Source organism: Nothobranchius furzeri, chromosome 10 (genome assembly GCF_043380555.1).
Source record: "Nothobranchius furzeri strain GRZ-AD chromosome 10, NfurGRZ-RIMD1, whole genome shotgun sequence".
In the NCBI taxonomy this organism is placed as follows: Eukaryota; Metazoa; Chordata; class Actinopteri; order Cyprinodontiformes; family Nothobranchiidae; genus Nothobranchius; species Nothobranchius furzeri.
Window position 1 is genome coordinate 33,174,943 of NC_091750.1, and position 22,820 is coordinate 33,197,762.

The following is a 22,820-nucleotide window of genomic DNA, read 5'->3' on the forward strand; positions in this document are numbered from 1 at the left end:
ATGCTGGTGATTTGGAATTTGATTTTGTTTCTTTAGGGAACTGAAGATGAAAACATGACTTTATTCATTGCATTCACTTGCTGTTTTTTTGGTGTGTAAGACTTTTAATCTGCCGTATTTGTTCCTTATACATCCTGCTGTCTGCACAGTTCTCATGGGTGCTTGAAATCCTCGAAACTCTCTACTTGAGATTTTGAAACTGCTTTTATTTTAGTTACAGCTGTTTAAAGTGGCCTGTGAAGCTGCTTAGTCTTTAAAAAAATGGGTTAATTCTTTTGGCCTATTATAATATTACACTTGTAATCAATATTATCATTTATACATTACTGTTACCTCAACTCTTCATACCATGAATGAACAAAACAGTAAATAATTATTATAATAATTATATATATATATATATTCCTTTCTTGGTGATGATCATAAAGTGGGGATGAGACAAGGAAGGAAAAATGTTATTTACCATAAATTATAATATATATATAATCTGTTCATATGTGTATAAATCATCATATATAGGAAAATCTTGAGGTAACACTTTACAATAAGGGTCCCTTTATTAACATTACTTAGTCAATTATTAAGCATTAATAAACCACTAAATAAAGTGTTAACAACTGCTTTTATGCATTACATAGCATTACTAAACGTAGTATTTAATGCATTATTAAGCAGTTACCTAAAGTCTATTACTGAACCTTAGTTAATGCAGTACTAAGCTTTAAATAACACTTGCATTATTTAATTACTTTGCAACATGTGTGTTAATTACCATGTTAGTTAATGTGTTAATTAACCCTTAATAATCATTAAAGTTGTCATTTAATATGGTTGTGTATTTGCAGCGAATAAGCAATAAATAACAGCCAACTAATGCATCCTCTTATTCTACCCCTGCACTTTGGATGTCACTTGGATGGGCATTAATAAACAATTGATTACTGTCGTACTAATGCTGTACTGTGTTTGTCATCAGGAAGCCCTTACCTGACCTTAGGTAAGGTAAAAACATTGATCCCATTTGGAAACACTTTCTAAATAGACTCCTAAGCATTACTTAACCATAAATAATCTTCAATAAATTATCCATCTATTAACACTTTCTAAATGCTTAATAGATGCCTAAGCATTACTTAAACATTACCTAATCATAACTAATGATTATTGAATGAATTTTGGACCCTTGTTGTAAAGTGTAAACATGTATCTCTTAGGAAACGCTGTCTAAATGCCCAATAGACTCATAAGCATTACTTAAGCACTACCTAACCGTAGTTAAACATTAGCTAACCATAGTTAAACATTACCTAACCATAGTTAAACATGACCAAATGAACTTTTGACCCTTATTGTAAAGTGTAAATGGACCCTTAGGTTCAGTAATAGACTTTAGGTAACTGCTTAATAATGCATTAAAGAATATATTTAGTAATGCATGTATTAGCTATGTAATGCATAAAAGCAGTTGTTAACACTTTATTTAATGGTTTATTAATGCTTAATAATACACTAAGTAATGTTAATAAAGGGACCCTTATTGTAAAGTGTTACCAATCTTGGAAGCGAGCTTTCCAAGTGCTTACATTTGGAATTAGAAAGGGTGGAAGAACGGTGTGTCTGACCACCTCTTTTTCTTCTCTTTTTAGGGAATTCCAGGCGTGCATGGGAAGAAGGGCAAGCTGGGTAGGCCGGTAAAGTTTTCTCTCAACATACTTCTCAGACAATAAGGTGGTCTCATAGCAGCAGTTGTGTTTGCTGATATTTTGCAATTGAGACTATGCAGATATGATTATTGGAACCAATACATGACATCACAAATGTTACGTTTAATAGTCAATCAATCAATCAATCAATTTTATTTGTAGAGCACCTTCCACAACGTTATCAGAAGCCCAAGGTGCTGAACAGCATCATCATAAAAACATTCCCAGTACCTGGGCATAAAAGCAAGATAAAAACATAAAATCATAAAATATCAAGCAAACAATATTACAAATACAGAGATAACGGAATAAGACTAATCAATTAAAAAAAATGGTGGACAAAATAAGATCAAGCATCCTGATCAAAAGAAGTATTAAAAACCTAACTAAACCTAATTTAAACAAGGGTTAGGGTTAGGACCTTATAAGTATTCACACCCCGTCCCGTTCACTCAGATCTTCTTCTTCCATCCATCTTGCGGTTCCTTCTGCCCGTCTCGCTACCACGGGGAGCAGAGCTTTCAGCCGCTCTGCTCCCCGTCTCTGGAACTCACTTCCCCCAGACATCAGGAACATCGACAGTTTCACCCTTTTCAAAACAAAACTCAAAACACACATGTTTAAATCTGCCTACAACCTCTGATTTTATTGAACTGTTTCTCTCTTTGTTTTTTTTTTCTTGTTTGGGTTTTATTGTTGTTTTATTGTATTTTATTAAGTGTTTTCTGTCAAGTGACCTTGGGTGTTCTGAAAGGCGCTTTTAAATAAAATATATTATTATTATTATAAAAACCATAATGTCAGGGCATTTCAATGAACCCTAGCGCTGAAAAACAATCAAATAAAAATGAGTCTTTAGACGAGACTTAAAGACTGGAATGTACGGTGCCTGCCTAATGCTCAGTGGCAATTCATTCCACAGAGTTGGAGCCAAAACAGAAAAAGCACGATAACCCCTCGATCAATATTTCCACCGGGGGACCACCAGAAGTTCCTGCTCGGCTAAGCAAAAAGACCGAGACGGAGCATACCCGTGCAAAAGTGCAGTAATGTACGAGGGGGCACTGCCCTGGAGGGCTTTATAAACGAGAGTTAAGATTTAAAATTTAGCTCGATATTGCACCGGGAGCCAGTGCAGAGCATACAGCACTGGTGTAATGTGATCTCGAAATCTAGTACCTGTCAGGAACCTAGCCACTGAGTTCTGCACAAACTGGAGCCGTGCAGCCGTGCACTGGGCCAGACCGGCATACAGAGCGTTGCAGTAGTCCAGCTGGGACAGGACGAATGCATGCAACACAGACTCCAGATGAGCTCTGGACAGCAGAGGCCTGATCCCGGATAGTCATTTCAGGTTAAACAAACAGGACTTCACCACTGTATTTACAGGAGTGTCAAGATTAAGTGAGGAGTCCACTTTTATCCCCAAATTACTGACCATTTTCTTTCATAGGGGGTCAATGGGCCAAGGTCAATATCAGCACCAGAGCCATAGTCACAGTTGGTTTGTTTTGAGGTGTGAGTTCTTATTTCCTCTGTGATTAGTTTGCTGTGTGTGGCGTTAATCAGAAAGATTAGTGTTTTATACGGCGAGCTTTTCTCTGGGCTTGTAATGCATTAGACAGATATGATAATAAGATGTGTTACTTGTGGGGTCGGCTCTCTGGAGGCTTTTTACCCAGAGACGAAGGAAGTCTGTCATCATGGCCCATCCTTCCCGGCAAACATGGAAACTACTGATACTGCACATAAGCGCTTGTACAAACGGGATATTTTCCAGACTCTTGACTGTTTGTACATGATTTCCTAAAGCTGTCATGGTTAGTGACATGTGCTGAGGTATAAAATTATCAGCCAGGTCATGAGGAAGTGAAAATGTGATTTTCTGATCAAAATAACCTAAATGACATTCATTTGGAAAACGTTAAAATCTCCTTTGAATTGATCTTGTTTTCCCTCGGTCTTCAAACACAGAACGACGTAGATCTTAGCTTCTTCTTTCTGCCATCTGTCACTCGTGTCCCCAACGCGCTCTCTTACTGAAGCCAGCTGTTAAGCTGTGATGTGGGCTGACCTTGGCGTGGTGACGAGCACGCGATGAGCGCGTGGCCTCGTGGCTGCAGCGCGCCTCTTGTTCTGCCTCTACAATGGAATTACGAGGCCAAAGCATAAAAAAGTAAGAGTCAGCAGTTTCTGAGCCAGGCAGCTTTATCCAGCCATTTAGGCACGTCTTTGGGGGTTTTGGTTTGCAGGCTGCTGAGCAGTCCTGCCAGCATACGCACGCAGAGACAGTCATCACTTGGAAACACTTGGAGCCTCGGAATTTCCTGCACATCTCCCAGGAATGGAAGCTCTGGGAGCGAACTTGATGGCGAGTTGCTTGGCTTTACAGAGCAAACTTCTGTTTGGGGAAACATTTTGTTGATCCCCAGTGTTTGGTGAAGCCATTTGACTGACAAATCGTAGGAAATGCATCCAACATCCGAGCGGGCATGTTGACTGTGTGAACAGGATAATGTCACTCGGTTCTCTCTCTGGTTACCTGATGACTGTTTGTGTGTGCGCTCAGGGCTTTCCTGGTGACTTTGGAGAGAGAGGACCTCCTGGCCCCGATGGCAACCCTGTAAGTGAAAATAAAAACAGATTTAATCAGATTTAGCTCATTTTACACAGGAGTGATTCCATTTTAGTGACGCATCATTTTGAATAATGAATAGCAACAGATACAGCGGGGTCGTTTTACCCTCACGCAGCAGCGGCTGTAAAACCAGGCCTTGTTACTCCCTCGCCCATCATAATGCACACTGATCGGAGGGCAGCAGCCTCACTCACCACTCCTCTTTCTCCACTTTGACCCCAACTGTTTGTGACTGACAAGGTCAGTGTTACACTAACACTGGCCGACTTCCAAGAGTCTCCACCAGACTGCATTTCTTCTCCCTGCAGAGGGAACAGGAGATGTTCCATGGGGCCAAATTCATCACATTTTATTCAAAGACAGACAGTGGAAGGGACAGGCAGGCCACCGTGTGCAGCTGTTTCTCCACTGTAGGAGAGGGGGTGCAGACCTGACATGTGGCTTTGGAGTAGATCACTTAGCAATAAGCCACTCCATGTCTAGTGCCAAGTCACTGACTTGCTAAAATTATCAGTGGAGTGGGGTCACTACCTTGTTATTGGATGAAAACGATGTTTATCAGCCAAAATGTTGGAGCACGCTGTATTAAAACATTTAGATCTATCTTATCACCTGTTCCTCCTCAGGGTGAGCTGGGAGCTCCTGGCCCGGGTGGAGTTACTGGCCTTATTGTGAGTATTGCATCCATTATGACAACATCTCATCAACTATGTCTTCCTCACAAAAAAATACAACTAAAGTTTAATAAAAATTCCTCTTTGACATTTAAAAGATACACATCCTGTTATTAAATACTTCACCTGTTTTGCAAATGCAACGCACATTAATACGTTGCTGTCTGGTGTCCAAATGTATGCACAATTTTAAAATGCACCTGAGCCATTGCTACACTGCAGTTTCCCCACTGAGGGACTAATAAAGGCGTTCTTATTCTTAAAAAAGTGACACATTTGGCACCACGTCATTATTTTAGCATTTTATATATTTAAAGCTCCTCGTCTCGGTCATAAACACTCTGTGGATTTAGTGTTTTGTGTGGTGGTTGTAGGGCGACCTGGGCCCTGTCGGTGTAATGGGGTCACCCGGACTTCCAGGACTCAAGGTAAAAAATGCTGTTTACTTGTTTGTTCTTATTTTGGGGAATAAAGAAATCAGAACATCAAAAATACACATCCTTGTTCACATTTTATTAAACATGTAAGTCTTGTTAAATATTCATGAATGAAATGACCTCAAATATTTTTCCATTTTATTTAAACTAATTAAAGGTACCAAACTTTTTTAGAGTTAGATCTTTATTTAAAGACCAAGTTCCCTTATAAACCATCTTTAGTTGATATCTTTTAAACATGATCGGTCACTCTGACTGAAAACAGACGGGGGAATGCTCGGATTAGAAAAGTCAGTGACAGCTGTGCTATATTGTCAAATTAGCATTCATGGACTCACCCACTTGGCTTGCGACATGGAAGGCTGTTGTTGATTTAGCATCCAGGAAAGAGCAGAGCGCGTCTCAGCTAGTAGAAGCTAACCGTTAGCATTAGCAACTCCACAACATGGCAGAACTCCTGCAGGCTTGTGTTATTTGTGGAGATAAAACATCAGCGTTACAAGGCAGAAGGAGTCAGTGGTAGAGTTGGATTGCTTGCAGCCAATCAGAGGCGAGATGTCAGATTGTTAGATTATCAGGAAGTAACACTCCAGATTCTGTTGTGTGCTGCTCACCTCTCACCTGACTCACGTCTTGTTCCAGAAACAGGAGCGCCAGAGCTTTTTAACCCACAGACAAGTATTGATTTGTACCAGAGACCGCTGGAGATGTGTCTGAAAAACTTGGTCTTTAAAGCCACTTTCATCTCGGGTGTCACGTGGTACACCTAACGGAGAAAAGCAGGTTCAGACACACACCCTGAAATGTACGTGTCCCAACCCACCTCAAGCATCAGCGATATGTAAATGTTGGTGCTAATGCTAACCACAGAGCAACGCTAGCCCTGAGCTACTGCTAACATCCTTTTGGAAGAGAGGAAAACAACATTTAAGAACGTTGGAGGCCTCGTGTTTCTGGATGTACCGAGAAGAGCTTGTCCTCTTCCTTGTTTATACGATGCGCCTATCAGGACTTCATTTGGAGCACCAACAACGTTTCAGATGCTAACGCTCAAAGAGCAGTTCCCTCAAATGTTGAAAAACGTTAATTTTTCGTGGCATTGTGAAAGGCGCTGTGGGATGTTTCGCTGCACTAATAAAGCCGAGGGCAAATTAAAACTCCTATGGGAGTCATTGTTGAACAAACTTACAGCGAGCCACTGAAGAGGGTCCAAACAGCCTTACGTTGCCCCAGAGCCACAGCTAGAAGACCGCTCAAGCAGAAGGAGAAACATGTTTTAAATAGTGCCTCATGATGACATCACATGGGACTTCACAGTAATTAGCATGGTCAGACTACCGTGTTTCAACCATTAACCATGTTTTTTATCCGTCTCACTTTCCTGTTTGATTTGTTTCTAAGGGAGTAGCTGGAAGTCCGGGAGGCGCAGGACTGAAAGGTGATGAGGTGATTTACGCATGGCTTTATCTAATTACTGACCTTCTGAAAAAAGTGCTTTACTTTTGACCGTTAATGTGAACGCTGTGTCTGCTTTACAAAAGGGGGATGTTGGGTTGCCAGGAGAACAGGGGGACCGTGGATTTAAGGGCGACAAGGTGGGTCTCATTCCTCCCAGTTAGACCAGTACCTTATCTCTGACTCCATCAGTATGTTGGTTTGCACCAAGTATTGAGACTTGTGATAAAGTGGCTCTTTATTTAGTACACCGTATGTGTTTTTCTTCTGGACACTGACAGATGTTTGGAAAGTCCAGTAGAAAATAAAAATAAAAAATCCCGAATTAAGGAATTGTCTTGCAAAGGACCGTGTGGTTTTAGTATACGTGTATATTTCCTGTACTCTGTCTTGTACTCAATGATGTTGTGGATTTTATATTTCAGGGCAGTCGGGGCTCACCTGGGTTGCCAGGTCCTCGTGGAAAACCTGGACCTCAGGTATTTCCTGTTATGTGTTCAAACACTGTAAATATGTGTAGAGAAGTTTCTAGCATGGCAGTCCTGTAGAAATCCAGCATTCAGAGGGTTAGGGTTAGGGTTAGGGTTAGGGTCAGGACCTTAGAGCAGGTGCAGGACCGGGTTAAGTGCAGCTCATTCTGATAAACTAGAATTCATTTAAAGATACATTCTCTATTTTTCGCTTTGGATAGATTTTTTAATGAAAACTCATTAAAATAGTTTTAAAAAGGGTAGATGTTTTAAATATCCACTAAAATGAAAACCTTTAAGGCTCCGACTCGTTTAGGTTCAAGAGGGTTGGGACAATTAACCTGGAAGGGCAGAGCAGAAATAAACTTCCTGTTTGATGATTGGAGCTGCAGGAGTTGGCTCTTGTGATCAAGTGTTCTAAATATGCCACACACACACACACACACACACACACCTGCACGCACACACACACACACACACCCGCACGCACGCACGCACGCACACACACACACACACAAAAGCATTTTCTTCTCTTTATATTTTTACTTTGACACTTTATTATGGTAAATGTCCCGTATTTGTACAGCACCTTCTTAGGGTTCTACAACCCCCCAAGGTGCTTCACAACACATGATGAGCTACCATGTAGCCACAGCTGCCCTGGGGCGCACTGACAGAGGCGAGGCTTGCCAAAAACAAGCGCCACCAGTCCCTCCGACCACCACCAGCAGGCGAGGCTGGTTTAGTGTCTTGCCCAAGGACACAATAGCAGCATTCTCTGGTCAAAGCCGGGATCGAACCTGCAACCTTCCAACTACTAGACAACCCCTCTACCTCCTGAGTTACTGCTGTCCCTCATTATTAGTTAATGTTTTTTATTTGCCTTTTAAGTCCACAAGGGCAAATTTAATATGAATCTTTGGTTTTATTTAATTATTTTTCTTGTACAAAAACTCTCATGTTCTCTGTTCCTGTGTTTCAAGGGGACACCTGGGGAAATGGGCCCTGGTGGTATACCTGGCCCTCCTGGTTCAGAGGTAAGAATATTTATTTATTTATTTATTTATTTATTGGTTTTATTTATTAAACTTTCTCAGGGCTTCCCGGGTGACATTGGCCCACCAGGACAAAATGGCCCAGAGGGTCCGAAGGTTAGCAGAATGACAAGAACTCATTCGTTTCATCAGAGATGAAAGAAACGTTCACTCTCACTGTTTCCATCCATAGGGGAAGCAAGGGCTAAGAGGTTTTCCCGGTCCTGCAGGAAAACCTGGACCTCAGGTGGGATTAACCTTACTCATTCAGGAAACAAGGTGAATTTAAATAATTAGTTTTTTTATACATCTTTTCCTCAGGGGGATGAGGGACCAGTTGGACCAGCAGGACCCATTGGACCCGAGGTGAGCACTGATTGGATAAGCTCCTACGTCTCAATACTCGTTAGAAAATGAAATGACTCGTGTGGGATTCTCACACACACACACACACACACACACACACACACACACACACACACACACACACACACACACACACACACACACACACACACACACACACACACACACACACACACACACACACACACACACACACACACACACACGTGGTTCTGGCCAAGTTTAGGTTGGGATGAATGAGCAGTTTGGGCCTGGAGGTTCTCTGGCTGACGGCTCGTTCTATTGTTCTAAAAGGCATCCTGATGGACGCCGTGTGCTCCTTTTACCAGATTGGTGAGCAAATTGTTGTGGCGTTTCCTACCAGCAACACACACACACACACACACACACACACACACACACACACACACACACACACACACACTCATAAACAAAAACATTTTAAGAGGAGGTTCACTGAGCGCAGTCATTCTGAGTTTCACATGCATGCAGCCCTCGTTTCCTGCACTGGCTGCAGAAGGAAAATAGACGGGGAGATGCTCGGGTCAGAAAAAGCCAGCGTCTTCTACGTCACAGGGAGCATTGGCTTTCATGGCCTCGTCCATCTTGGAAAACTCATTTTGGCCGCTTGTATCCGTGATCTCGTTCTTTCGGTCACTACCCAAAGCTCATGACCATAGGTGAGGGTAGGAACGTAGATCGACCGGTAAATCGAGAGCTTCGCCTTCTGACTCAGCTCTCTCTTCACCACGACAGACCGGTACAACGCCCGCATCACTGCAGATGCAGCACCAATCCACCTGTCGATCTCACGCTCCAGTTTCCCCTCACTCGTGAACAAGACCCCGAGATACTTAAACTCCTCCAGAAAAAACCTGAAATGCTGGAAACTAGAAATACTCGGAACGAGAAATCGGGGGGCTACGGACACGCTGACAGACAACAATGGACCAACAAACACTGGGACAAGGCAGGGTTATGTACACATGGGCGGGGTGAGTAAGGGGTTTGGGCACAGGTGAGACTAATAACTGAGAGGAGGAGCAGAATGGGGCAGGAGAGGAAAACACAAAACGCTACAGGGAGAAACAACCTAGACAACTAAAGAGAGGTGAACTGATAAACCTGAAATTAGAAACACCCGGGGTTAAATATAAGAGACCAGAACCAAAGGAAGATGAGATCTAATACAGGGGATCTTAATACTGAAAAAGGGTGAGAGACTAGGGGGGACATGAGGGTGGCCCGGAGGGGGCTGGGGACCACAGGGACACGGAACATGACTAAATCAATAATGTTCAGGGTGTGTGAGATTATTTAAAACTGCCATTTCGATAAACTGTTATTAAACACTTTATTTCCAGCGCAGCGTTTTATTTAGTTATTTTTTTCAGAGTTTGACTTCAGACTGTCTCTGAAAACACAAGAATAACTAAACACAGACACACAGGACCAGAAGCCTTCTAACGAGTCTTAAGAAGGCTTTGATGCTGGAAAGAGCTCGTTGTTTCTTCAGATTATGAACTTTCCTAAAGCCACATGTTTTGTTTTGAAGTTTCTGAGCAGAAGCCTGATAAGGGACAGCTAACGGACACCTTTTACAGGAGTTCAGTATTAATTCTGTACACTTCTGTTCAGGGCAGACCTGGGAGGCAGGGATTCTCTGGACCGACGGGCCCAGATGGACCCAAGGTCAGACTTTTGCACCTTCACCGCCGAACCTCTGTCATCCTTAAACCAACATCCCTCACTGGCTCTTTCATGACAATGCATCATCTGAATGTGTGTAAATTAGATGTTAATTCTCTGCTGCCTCAGGGGAACCGACTTCTAAGCCCATTTCAGCTGAACTGAAAAAACCAACTGCCTGCATAAGTTTGTGAAATGCTAATTTAGCTGCTTCGCTGCAGGGCGAGACGGGGATGGCTGGCGAGGTCGGGAAGCTTGGCGAGAAGGTAAAGGCTTTTCTCTCATTTATGTTTGACGCTCGCTCTGTTTCTGTGTTTTGTTGGAACCACAGAGACGAGCAGACACTAATGAGAGGCCGTTAATGACGGCCACAGATCGTAGGAAATGCAGCCGTGTGTTTTCTCTCCTTTAGGGACTTCCGGGTTTTATCGGGCCTGGCGGAGAGATGGGGATCACTGGAGGAAAGGTTTGACAATGTCGTTCTGTCCTCCTTTCCAAGTGTCACTTTGGTGTTGAAAGGGTCACACCAGCAATATGGGACTGATGAGGAAATGTATTGTTTCTCAGGGTGATCGAGGAAAAACGGGTGCTCCCGGACCTCCGGGCGATCCAGGGCCAACGGTAAGGAGGAATTCTGGACCCCGGCTTTTGTAGCGGATGAACAAACGGGGATGTAAATAGTTTAAAAACACTGATAATAAACATTTAAATCCTTTAGCTTGGATGACGACACACATTTGCTGTGGAGTTGTTTTGATAAGCTTCTGCGATGTCACAAGATGGAGCATGATGGGTGCATCTTAACCTGAGGCGCCATGACTCTGGAACAGGCTCCATCAGGACTCAGACCCGTTTCTAATAATGCGTTGGACGGTTCTGAACCCAGTTTTTGTTTTTTCTGCTTGGTGCATGCCAATGATCTGACCCTTTTCAAACAGAAACATCTTTTCCACGACCACCAGATGCGTCGTTCCACCTGGTTGTTTGAGAAGCAACTCAGTGCACCAGTTGGGGTTAAGTAACCCGTGCAGTCATTAACCATTAGGACACGGTTTCTCAACCCAGATCTTTGGGATTCCCCGTCCTGCAGGTTTTCCAAGTTTCTGCTTCAACACACCTGATTAACATGCTTGCATGTGCATCCTCAAGAGGACATCAAGTGCTGCAGATGGCTGTTAATCACTCATTTATCCAAGTCAGGTGTGTGGCAGCAGGCAAACACAGGTGTTTGACAGGGCGACATGGAAAACATGCAGGACAGCGGGTCCCGAGGCCCAGGGTTAACTCCAGGTAGCACTGAACATGCCAATGACTCGTCCATGAGAAATGTCGCCAGGTCTGCATCTGTTCCACGTTCGAGTCAAACGCTGAGATCCTTCCACCGTTGAAAAGCAGGTCCAAGCTAAATTCTTTGCTGGACGTTGAGGCGATCTTTAGTAAGTTTAGTATTTGGGCTTTTGTCCGTCTTCAAGTAAACGCTGGCAGTCAAGAGTCAGCACTGCTGGTGGCTGTGAAGGCAGTGAAGCTGCTCCACCATTAGCTGTATCGTTGTAACGTTGTCTGAAAAGGCCACCATGTCTAGGTTTTTCTACAAACACACTCAGTGATTGACATCTGTGCGTAGATGGCTGTCTAGAGCTACTGGCTGATGCTGAACAGTTGACGTAATCCGAACAGAACAAATTCAGTGTTTTGTGTAAAACTAAGGTAGCAGGATACAACTGCTCGTCATACCAGACACTGAGAAGAGTTGGTGAATGGCTGTGAGCTGAGCTTCCAATCCGTCTTCCAGGATGACAGACGGAGCGTTAAATGAGGAGACAACCCCTATAAATCCGGCCGTGGGGGAGGAGGAGGGGAGATCATTTTACAAGCTGATCAATCTCTAAATATGTGACGTTAAAACTCACGTAATTATTTTCATTCAGTACAACGTACAGTAAGTAGGATTCAGCGTGGAAGGCAAAGCAGAGCAGAAAATCACTTACAGCGCCATTCACTGACTCTTTTTGTTGTTGTTTTGTTCTGAGGGAGGAAGGAGACTCTGGCTCCGTGTTTCCGACATTATTTCTCAGAACAGGGTCAGATGATCTCTTTTTACACCTTTATAAATAAAAATCATACAAAAGTCCTAAAAATGGGAAAACAGGATTTCTGCATTAATGGCCGTGCTGCTTTATTCCACAAGTCTGAGTTGATTTATGGTGAAAAGATTTTAATAAATCATTAAGATTTACTATTTTGTCCACGAGGGTCACGCTGGCATCCCTGGAGAGACCGGACCACCTGGACCGCAGGGGATCCCGGTAAGTTTACTGTCGCTTTTTCAGCACTAAAGATAAAAATAAGCTTTTAAAGATGTTAAACAAGTATCCCATCCTCTATATGAAGATGTAAGCATTGATACAGAAATCAGAAGCAGACTTAACTTAAAAAAAATCACCTAAATCTATGCATCCAAAGTTCTGATTGGGCACAAGAAGCAGCTTTAGTCGTCATAAATTATTGAGTAAGTTGTGTTTTGTAACACTGCTGTGTGCATTTCACTTTCAACTACTAATAAAGATGTACTAAAGTGTGCTCGCATCATTAAACTCACTGTTTTCATACACATGCAGGGCCCTCCTGGTCCACGAGGATCTGCAGGCATTAGAGGGCCCAAAGGTCAGAGGGTACGTGACTGAAGCCACTTCTCTCCTGTATCCATGTAGATGCTATCAAAACAGGTTGTATTTCAGTCCACAACTATAGTTCGGTTTGCATTTCAGTGATCCAGCTAATATGTTGGTAAAAAAGAAAAATCTAAAAAATCTGAAGTTCTCCAGGTGTTCTGAAGGTTTTCCAAGTTTCTGCCCAGTCTTTGTTCCTGAGCCTCACAGCATGATGTGCTGTAAAAACATGAGGAAGGTTGACAAGAAGAGTGCAGAAGAAGACATGTCAGACCCTAAACATCTACTTGCAGCAGATGCCTGAATGCCAGGTGAAAGTCGGATGTTTAAGAAACGAGAGACCTGTGGGATGCATCATCCTTCAGTGGATCATCAAGTTTTCTGCTAAGAAATCTTTAGGACACCACCTCGTTGATGCTAAAATGGATCAAACTCAAGACTTTTGCACATTTATTTGTTTAAAAAACCCGACGGAAATATAATAATATAATAATGTGTTTCCATTTGAGATTCTCCAGCTGCATTTTGCATCTCTTTTCCAGTTTATTCAGATTTTTTTCTTGTGGTCATTTCAAACTCCTAACTCAGTATTCCTCGTATTAATATCCATGTGGTAATTTAGCTTTGGTTTTTAAAAACAAACATTCAGTTGACTTATGCCATCAGCAAACTGACTAGAAGTTTTAGTTTTTCTTTGAGTTTTGCATGATGCAATTCTGCTGTTCTGCACGACAGCCATTCCTGCAATTTAGCTTCATGTGTGACTTAATGCGGCACGGCTGGAAATGGATGCGATCCGAGCTAATGCATTTGGTAAATGGCTCTAGGAGGGGAAACAAGCATAACTGTGGACGGATGCAAAGTTAAAGTCTGTATTAAAAACATTTAGTCTGAATATTTTATGTAGATGTGCATATTTTTCTCTTTCCCTCCTAAAAAAGCTGTATTTATGACATAATGTCCAATTTAGCCATACATTCAGATCATTCACATCTCCACTCATAAAAAAAATCTAAATTAAATTAGAAATAAGGCTGAACATTCATCTGTGTGTGCAAACATCTCAGGATAAAACAGTCTCCCAAAGAAACATCCAAGGGTTCCTCTCTGCTAAATGGTCAAATTCCAGTTATCATTAAAAATATGAAGCTGTTTTATTCATTCAGTTATTGTGTAATCCATTATTAAAACACTCCTGTAAATGTCATCAAAGGGATGGAACTTCTATAAAATTAAAACTTAGTGGCTGTTTCTCATCATGCGTACTCGTCTGAAGTTGTGTACTCGCATCCTTGTGAAACGTGAAACCATCTACGAAGTAGCAGTTCTTATTTTGGCATCCGGAGAGTAAAGACGCTTCTCTTTTCTCCTCCCTTATCATTTTCCCGAGGCTCTTGTCCTGTCTGTCTTGTCAGAATGCTTCTCTGCATTCCTCCTGAAAACTCCATTTTTATTAACTCATGGACTTGGTCAACTGGTCGTTCAACGCCATTGACACGATTTTTTTTTCTACAAGAACGGAGTGGGGGTCTCCAACTTGTCCGGATGGAATGCACCCGGTGGGGTACATTTTGGATTTCTGGAAGGAATGGAATATTATATGCCTTTCCCAGCTGTCCTTGGTGGACTTCAAAGACACATGGATTCTTGACCTGATAATACTGGATTTCTTCTTATCGGAGTGAGACAATATCTGGTGTTTTGGAAATTTGGAAGTCGGAGGAGATTGAAGTGCCACCCGTACCCATGGAATGTCTATGCTGTGTGGAGACTGCTCAGACTGAGGCGGTGCTTGAGGTGAATCACAAGCTAGAGGTCCGAGCTGCGATCCTGGTGTTAGGGCTCAAAATGGATGTGATCTTGGAGAAAGTCACTGTACGGTATGGGCAAGTTTAATACCTACTAGCTGAATTTACTGAGAGACTGAAGACCAGTTAAGAACTGTAAAGTAGAGAGGAAAATATCTCTGAAAGCCCCAAAGAAATTGTTCTTATCTGGATCTGGTGCCCTGGTTGCCTTGAGCTGCGGGAAGGAAAATCCTCAATGAAGGAACGCAGACAGATGCTGTGAAACCCCCCTACCCCCAGCTTCAGACTGGTGGTCCTAACCTGGCGAGGTCACCAATGGAAAAATCTTCACTCCCTCCATCTCCCTCTAACCTACAGTGATCGAGTGACACACTGTGGCTGCGGCTGTCTCTGGGGGACACATGTCCCACTCCGCACCTACCCACCGGAGTCTCATGTATGTGAACTGTTTGATGTTTTTGTGCTTATAAGTTGAGGTGTTTTTTTTTTTTGCATAGCAAAACTACCCTTCAAGAGAGACAAAGCAACGCTGACAACAACAATGGACCGATAAACACAGAGAGACACAGGCAGGGCCAGATTATAATTGCAGGGTCCCCTGGGCACAATGTCCTCTTGTCTCCTGTTTCCTTCCTCCTCTCGTCTCCTGTCTCCTTCCTCCTCTCGTCTCCTGTCTCCTTCCTCCTCTCGTCTCCTGTCTCCTTCCTCCTCTCGTCTCCTGTCTCCTTCCTCCTCTCGTCTCCTGTCTCCTTCCTCCTCTCGTCTCCTGTCTCCTTCCTCCTCTCGTTTCCTGTCTCCTTCCTCCTCTCTTTTCCTGTCTCCTTCCTCCTCTCGTCTCCTGTCTCCTCCCTCCTTTTGTCTCCTGTTTCCTTCCTCCTCTTGTCTCCTGTCTCCTTCCTCCACTTGACTCCTCGCTCCTTCCTTCTTTTTTGTCTCCTCTTGTTGGTCTCCTCTCTTGCCTTCAGAAAAACTGCTTTCTGGCCTTTCTATTAGTAAATTCTTTTACAATGTCATCAAAGTCCAGATCCCTGACAAGCTGAGATCCAATAACCATCAGTGACAGTGCACTGAGGCGCTGTTGAGTTTGTGTTGTTCTCAGTTCATTTTTTATTCTTGCCATTTGTGAAAATGATCGTTCCCCTTCACAATTTGTAACTGGTAGAGTTAGAAAAATCCACAGGGCCACAAACACAGTAGAGAAGATGGACTGTAGACTATGTTTTGTTCCGAAAAAGATCCTGGTTCTTCTTATATTACATTATCTATGAGGACTCTCTGGAGATCATTTAGAGCTGGGAGGCACAGAGCTCTGATCGTTGATGCGCTCCAAACAGATACGTCCTGAGCACGGCCACAGTAAGACTCTAAAAGTGTCGCCACCTCAAAAACAAATTTACATGCAATCGTTTATGTCGGCTCATGTCCTTTCATGCTTTCTGCCTTTTATTTGTGTCTGATGCGTTTTGCTGCTGCGGAACGGAGCGCATCACCTGTTTCGTCCTCCGGTGAATTCACCCCACCGGTGCGGTCTGTGCGCGGCACACAATCGACTATCTTTGCGTTTGGTAAACCTTTTAGAACTGCAGTTCAAAGGTAACTCATGAGGTGAATATATATGAACCCAGGTAGCAGTTTCTCTTTAGGATTGAGAGGAGATGCAGGAAGATAATAAACAGGCAGGACAGAAAAATAGTCAAATAAAAACAAGTTAGTTTTTGCACCTGCTGGTTGCAACAAACAGACACCATTGAAGGTAATCAGAAATGGGGAAAAGAAAATTAAATTATTCTTTCGTTTTTTAGATCAGCAGGAACTCCGACAGGCTGCAGGTGCATCAGAGAGTTTGAGGCCGCTGCGCGGGTGGGGGTGGGGGTGGGGGGGGGGCTGAAGCTGGGGGAGGGGGCAGAGGGCTGAAGCAGGGGGAGGAGGGAGAGGGCTGAAGCAGGGGGAGGGGGCAGAGGGCTGGAGCAGGGGAACAGTAAAGATGCAGAAACTACCGTTGTTAAAAGAAATGTGTGTCAACTTAGAAAATGTGGGCACAATTTTAATTGTCAACTTTTTCTCCAACGTTAAGACTGTTGCATAAAAAGAAAAAAAGACTGCTGCTCGCATGGGCCCCCTTGTGGCTGTGGGCCCCTGGGCCTGTGCCCAGTTTGCCCATATTATAATCCGGCCTCGGACACAGGCAGTGTGTATACACAGACGCTGGGTGATAGGAGACGAGGGGCAGTTGGGTGGGAATTGGGCACAGGTGAAAACAATGAACTAAGGAGAAGCAGAAATAAGCAGGGAACCCCCACACGTTCCATTAAAATTAAATTAAAAAAAATTCTAATATTTATATGGGGGTGCAATCCTGGGGTTGCTATAGCAACCCCCACCCCCACCCCCCGGCGCCGCTACTGATCAGCTGTAGTATGTGTTTACTATTAGCCCAGTGTGAAGGCAGACCTGCTGCTACGATGCAGGAAAAGTGGGAACAAAGTTCTGCTCAGTGGGGATCGGGCTTGCTGCAGGGCCAAATTGCAGATGGGAAGTTTCTTCTGAAAAGACTTCGATGGCTTCTCGGCAGCGTGGGAACAAAGATCAGAGCAAAGCATTAAACCAAAAAATTAAAAGAAAGATAAATGTTCTGTTGGTTTAACTATTGAAAGTGGAGATTTAATAGCAAAAGCGTTTTTTAACAAAACGCGTTGAAGGGCAAACTTCAAGCTTTCCTCTGTTTTTTGTATTTTTTTTTAGGGTCCAAGGGGTCCTGATGGTCCAATTGGAGAGATGGGGTCCACAGGGGTCAAGGTGAGTGTAAAGTCGAAGTTGAAAAGGGCCAACAAGTCCAAGATGTGTCCTTTCGGGCATTTGCAGGCACGTTTGGCCTCGAGTTTCCTCCCTGCAGGCAGTTCTGTAATAAAAATAAGCTTCTGGCAGGAAAACAAAAGAGAAGCCATCTTAGCTATTTTTATTAGCTGTCATTATTTTTTATTAAGATGATGGATGTCGACATTTATAAGAGCAAAGTATTAAATCAAAAAGTTTGAATTATTGATGTTGCTGGTAGCACTTGGCTTTGTAACTTGAGGGTGTTTTCACATTCAGCTGATGGGTTTTCTCTGCAGGGCTCTGATGGACCACCAGGAAAATTGGGCCTTCCTGGGCCGATGGTGAGGGAATTCCCATACTTTTATCTGCTAATAGAAATAATCCTGCCCCAAGCCTCTGTTCAGGATCCCATTTAGCAAACTAAAGGTGTTCAAGTAGTTAAACCTCTTTTGTAGTAGTTTGTGTTTTTAGCCAAGATGCTGATCAACAGCTCTTAAACGAGTTACAGCGTAGTTCATTTACTGTTTTTACAGAGTTTTGAAGCCAAGAAAGACTGAGTTAAACCTGCACATTAATGTAAAATATGTCCATTTATAGTAAACAACTGATTTCCTACCAAAAGTAAAGCATAACGATGTCAGACAGGCGACCAGAGTTTCGGTCTAAAGCCTGGTTCAGTGTCCGTTTTCAGCTGTCACACAGAACTGCTTCATGTCACACTGCAAACTCTAGAGGTGGCTCACTGTAAGGCAGAGGTGTGACCAAGTCACTGCTTTGCAAGTCACAAGTAAGTCACAAGTCTTTCCAGTCAAGTCTCAAGTCAAGTCCAAGTCAAAGACAACCAAGTCCAAGTCGAGTCCAAAGTCAATGATGTGGAAGTCCAAGTCCTTAACTTTGAATTTTCAAGTCACAGTCAAGTAAACTGTCCAACTTCTATTTAATGTCAATAATAATAAATAAATTCCAGAATTAAAGCTTCGTTTGCTCCAACAAGCAGAAACTGAAACGGATGATAAACAGCGTGCCGCTGCATTCAGCAGTAAATCAAACCCAGAACCAAGAATGGTTCCAGGTCATGTCATTTATATGCTAAAATATCAAAAATGCACAAGTCATCATCAAGTCAACAGATGCAAGTCGATTCAAGTTGCAAGTCATTGGCGTTCAAGTCCGAGTCAAGTCGTAAGTCTTTATAGATTTTATTAAGTAAAGTCAGAAGTCATTAAAATAATGACTCGAGTCCAAGTCATGTGACTCGAGTCCACACCTCTGCTATAAGGCCAAAGATTTAATCGGAGTCAAACTGCATGTCTCGCTCTAGAAGGACACGCTGATGTCACCAACAGAAGTTACCAGAAAGCACACGTCACCAAATTTGGATGGATACCCAAAACTAACGCTGAATGGAACAAAAGCACCTGCTTCTTTAATTAGTCCGTAGCCACGTGTGCATGCGCACAATTAATCGGATTGAACGCCCAATCAGATCAAAAATTCTGCATGTAAACATGTCAGTCGGAATGTTCTGACCCAATTCAACCTGATTAAAATGAAATTTCAATCCGAGTGAGTGAGATGGTTTTGTCCGATCATCATTCCGATTGACGTGCGTGTACACAGCCGTTCGGCTTGTTGGAGTAAAACAATGCCCACTGCGCTTGTGTGCAACAGCTAGCGAGCCCCCTCGCCGTCATTTAGACAGCCTGACTTAAATAAACGACGGCCTAACTAACGAGCGCAGGCTTTTGAATTCGATGGCAGGCCGTCCCCATTTCAGTAACATTTAATCCAGAACTTGCATTTTGTGGAAGTAAAATTAAAATCTGATTATTGCACAAATCATTCGACAAACATGTTCAAGTCTGTACTGCCAGTTCCAGATACTCGTGAGTCGTGACGACCCTGAGGCTATTTTGAGACTGGATTTGTTGCATTATTTGTTCGAAATTAAAGCAACTTGGCAGAGAGACTCGAAAGTCATGCAAGAAAATTGAGAACGCTTGCAAATGATTTGAGACATTTTGTAAAATCTTTGGACATTATCTCCTACATTGCACCCTAGTGAGATACCTGCTGACCGAGTCTGAATAAAACCATTTCTGAATAAAACCATTTCTATCAACTTTTCTCTGTTTTTGTTTTGGTTTCTCTGAAGGGGAATCTCGGAGAACCAGGTGCAGCTGGACCAAAAGGATTTCCAGTAAGTGACGGACCAAGAGAATTGTTGTAAATGAGACAACCTTTCATTTGGATGCCATTTACATCTGATGCTAACATCATGTTATAACTAGATCCATTATCTTTAGGGTGTTCAAGGCCTCTCAGGACCTCCAGGATCCAAAGGAGTTGCAGGAGAACCTGTGAGTTTAAATAATCTACATCTTCTCCTATTTTGTTTACTCTGAAACGTTAATTAGTATAAAATACCCAAAGTTTTCCAGGAGAGGACTACGATGTTAATGATCTGTTGCCTTCTCTGATTTTTAAAATCTGCCCTCCAGCTCTAAACTCTATGAACACAAAACACCATAATCCTATTTCTCTGCTCATGTCCAAGAGTCCTGAACAGAAAAGTAGTCAAGCTAAGACAATCTGATGTACCGTTTCCCTCCGGCAGAGCCAATTTATGGTAGTCTGAATGTGTTTCTAGAAGTGCTGGTCAGTTTTTTAGTAACACTCAGAAGCTTTGGCTCATCGTTTGAACGGATTTAGGCTCTCGGATTGATTTATCTACACAAATCTGCACTTTCTGCCTAGCACACATCTCTCTTCACATCTTTCTTCCTTACTGTCACATTCTGAGGTGTCGGTTGCTCCTAACCCTTTTATTGGTGCCTGTGGTTCGTTGCTGCAGGGACCAGCAGGGCCAGCAGGAAGGACTGGGTCAATGGGGGCGATGGGGTTGATGGTGAGTTGATCACGCATCGAAAAGCTCACAACGAGTTTGACATCAGCACAACATAATAAAGTTTGCTTTTTTCTGTAAGGGACCTTCTGGTAAATCTGGAGAGAAGGGCCTTCCCGGTGAACCTGGAGAGAAGGTGGGAAGAAATAGACCCTCTGCTACAGCCTTTGCTTCATTTGAAGCCCTCAGAGGGTGTAAAGTCTAATTTCTTGAAGAGTTTTAAGACAACATCTTTGTAATCATAGATTTGTTAATAGGTTAGTACCTTTTTTTTTTTTTTTTTTTTTTTTTTTACCGTGTCCTGTCTGGCTGTGAAGCAAACAGAATTGATGTCTGAATGCTGGTGACAAGCCTTACAGATTTACTCTCAGGTGGAGCATCAAAGCGTCTGCTTTTATTGTCACGCCTGATACTTAAAACTTCATTGTTATTGTTGTTGAATGCTTTGTAATTCCCACCAGACACGGTCAGAGGTGAAAGAGAAAGGAAAAGACAAAAGGTGGGGAGAGAGGGGTAAGGGGTGTGTGTGTGTGTGTGGGGGGGGGGGTCCACAAAAATAAACAATAATGAACAAGAGTCTGCTTCTAGACCTGCAGAAAGAGACAAGAAAAAAAAGAAAAAAAAGGGAGACAACAACAATACAACAAGATTAAGCTATCACAGCGTCAACTTGATGAAGAAATATAAAATCCACATTGTTTAACTGAACAATCACACGATAATAAATCACAGTGGATTTAGTGCCAACCATAGCCTTAAGACATGTGTTTAACGTGCCCAAGCCCATACTTTTGAGAGCACCATGTGAGCACCTGTGTGTGTACACGCGCTTGTTTATGTAAGGTTTCTCTATAGGAGCGTCCAATAGAGAGTGTGAGGGGCCACAGATCCGCCCCCCAAAGATGTGTGGGAGACGGGGGGGGGGGGGGGAGCTCCAAGTCCCAGAGATCAAGGAGCTGCCCAGAACACAGGAACCCCAAGGAAACTGCAACCAGAAAGGCCCCCGCCCCCCTTGAGAGGCACAGAGGATCGCCCTGGGGGGCCACAACCAGCAGCCGGCAGAGTCCCGGGAGACATCAGCGGCAAGCCCACAGGCCCACCCGCAGCCTCCCACCCCCTAGCCGGCCGAGCCCAGGAACCAGCGACCCGGGACCCAGGGGCGACCACCCCCGCCGGGGACCCAGCAGAGCCCAGGGACCCAGACCCCACCAGGCAGCCACCGGGATTGATCAGGCAGACGCCAAAAATCTTAAACCCCCTGACCCGGGAGCCACAAACACTCAGGCAGACCAAGGCACCACACCCCACACCAGGTGTGGCAGGGGGAGGGGGGACGAAGATCTATATCATCAAAAGAAGTCCCAGGAGAGGGGAGGAGTCAAAGGCCCCACCTGACATATACAGTCATACACAAACACAGTCACACACTCCCTCCCTCATGCTCACACATGCACATACAACCCAAGACTTACAAAAATGCACGCCGGACACCCACTCATGCTCCCCATACACACCCTATTCACTCTGGTCCCGGTACTGCTGCACATGGGGTACAACCATCACCGGTAACCAGAGTTTGACCCTTTCTGCTGGGGTGCTGATGAGCAGGCTCCCCCGCCCAACGCTGAGCACAGCAACCCACCACCCCAGACCCCAACCGGACGGCCAGATCTCCCTCCTAGCCTCCAGCCCCAGGAAGCCAAGCAACAACAGAGGTGTGCTAAGACCCCTAGTCTCCCTCCGCCTGCTCCAATATAGTGTTGTGTGTTCATGAGGTGTATTCCATGGCTGTGGTGAGCGGGCAGTGCAGGCATGGTCTGGGCTATGCCAGCTGATGCCACAGCACCACCCCACTTGCACCCACAGCCCTCGGTGTCTAAGTGCAGTTTAAAATTGGAAGTGGGCACCGGCACTCGGGAGGAGGCTGAGAAATCCCCCTGCCAAGTGCTGTTGAATGTGCTCACTCCCAAGGCCCTAAGTGTGTGTTTGCGTGGAATGTCGTCGGTGGACGTGTTTAAGGTGCAAATAAAATTGGGGGGCAGGTTGCCACAGGAATGCGGAAATGGGGTCCATACCCGCACTCCCTGACTTGTCCACCCCCCAAGGTCCTATGTGCATGTTTGTGTGATGATGTGAGGGAGCAGGAGGAGAGAAA

At 43.8% G+C, this 22,820-nt stretch overlaps 1 protein-coding gene across 2 annotated transcripts in view; it reads left to right on the plus strand.

Annotated features, from left to right (window-relative positions):
* Window positions 1-22,820, plus strand: part of col27a1b (collagen, type XXVII, alpha 1b) — a 104,635-nt gene that overhangs the window by 46,942 nt on the left and 34,873 nt on the right. For both annotated transcript variants that reach the window (XM_015960571.3, XM_015960572.3), the window contains exons 12-34: window positions 1,647-1,691; window positions 4,273-4,326; window positions 4,968-5,012; window positions 5,390-5,443; window positions 6,854-6,898; window positions 6,994-7,047; window positions 7,333-7,386; window positions 8,361-8,414; window positions 8,475-8,528; window positions 8,605-8,658; window positions 8,733-8,777; window positions 10,416-10,469; window positions 10,688-10,732; window positions 10,879-10,932; window positions 11,034-11,087; window positions 12,719-12,772; window positions 13,085-13,138; window positions 17,686-17,739; window positions 18,057-18,101; window positions 19,916-19,960; window positions 20,067-20,120; window positions 20,615-20,668; window positions 20,748-20,801. In XM_015960571.3, coding sequence (XP_015816057.3) covers window positions 1,647-1,691; window positions 4,273-4,326; window positions 4,968-5,012; window positions 5,390-5,443; window positions 6,854-6,898; window positions 6,994-7,047; window positions 7,333-7,386; window positions 8,361-8,414; window positions 8,475-8,528; window positions 8,605-8,658; window positions 8,733-8,777; window positions 10,416-10,469; window positions 10,688-10,732; window positions 10,879-10,932; window positions 11,034-11,087; window positions 12,719-12,772; window positions 13,085-13,138; window positions 17,686-17,739; window positions 18,057-18,101; window positions 19,916-19,960; window positions 20,067-20,120; window positions 20,615-20,668; window positions 20,748-20,801 — 1,179 coding nt within the window. The remainder of the gene's footprint in view (window positions 1-1,646; window positions 1,692-4,272; window positions 4,327-4,967; window positions 5,013-5,389; window positions 5,444-6,853; window positions 6,899-6,993; window positions 7,048-7,332; window positions 7,387-8,360; window positions 8,415-8,474; window positions 8,529-8,604; window positions 8,659-8,732; window positions 8,778-10,415; window positions 10,470-10,687; window positions 10,733-10,878; window positions 10,933-11,033; window positions 11,088-12,718; window positions 12,773-13,084; window positions 13,139-17,685; window positions 17,740-18,056; window positions 18,102-19,915; window positions 19,961-20,066; window positions 20,121-20,614; window positions 20,669-20,747; window positions 20,802-22,820) is intronic.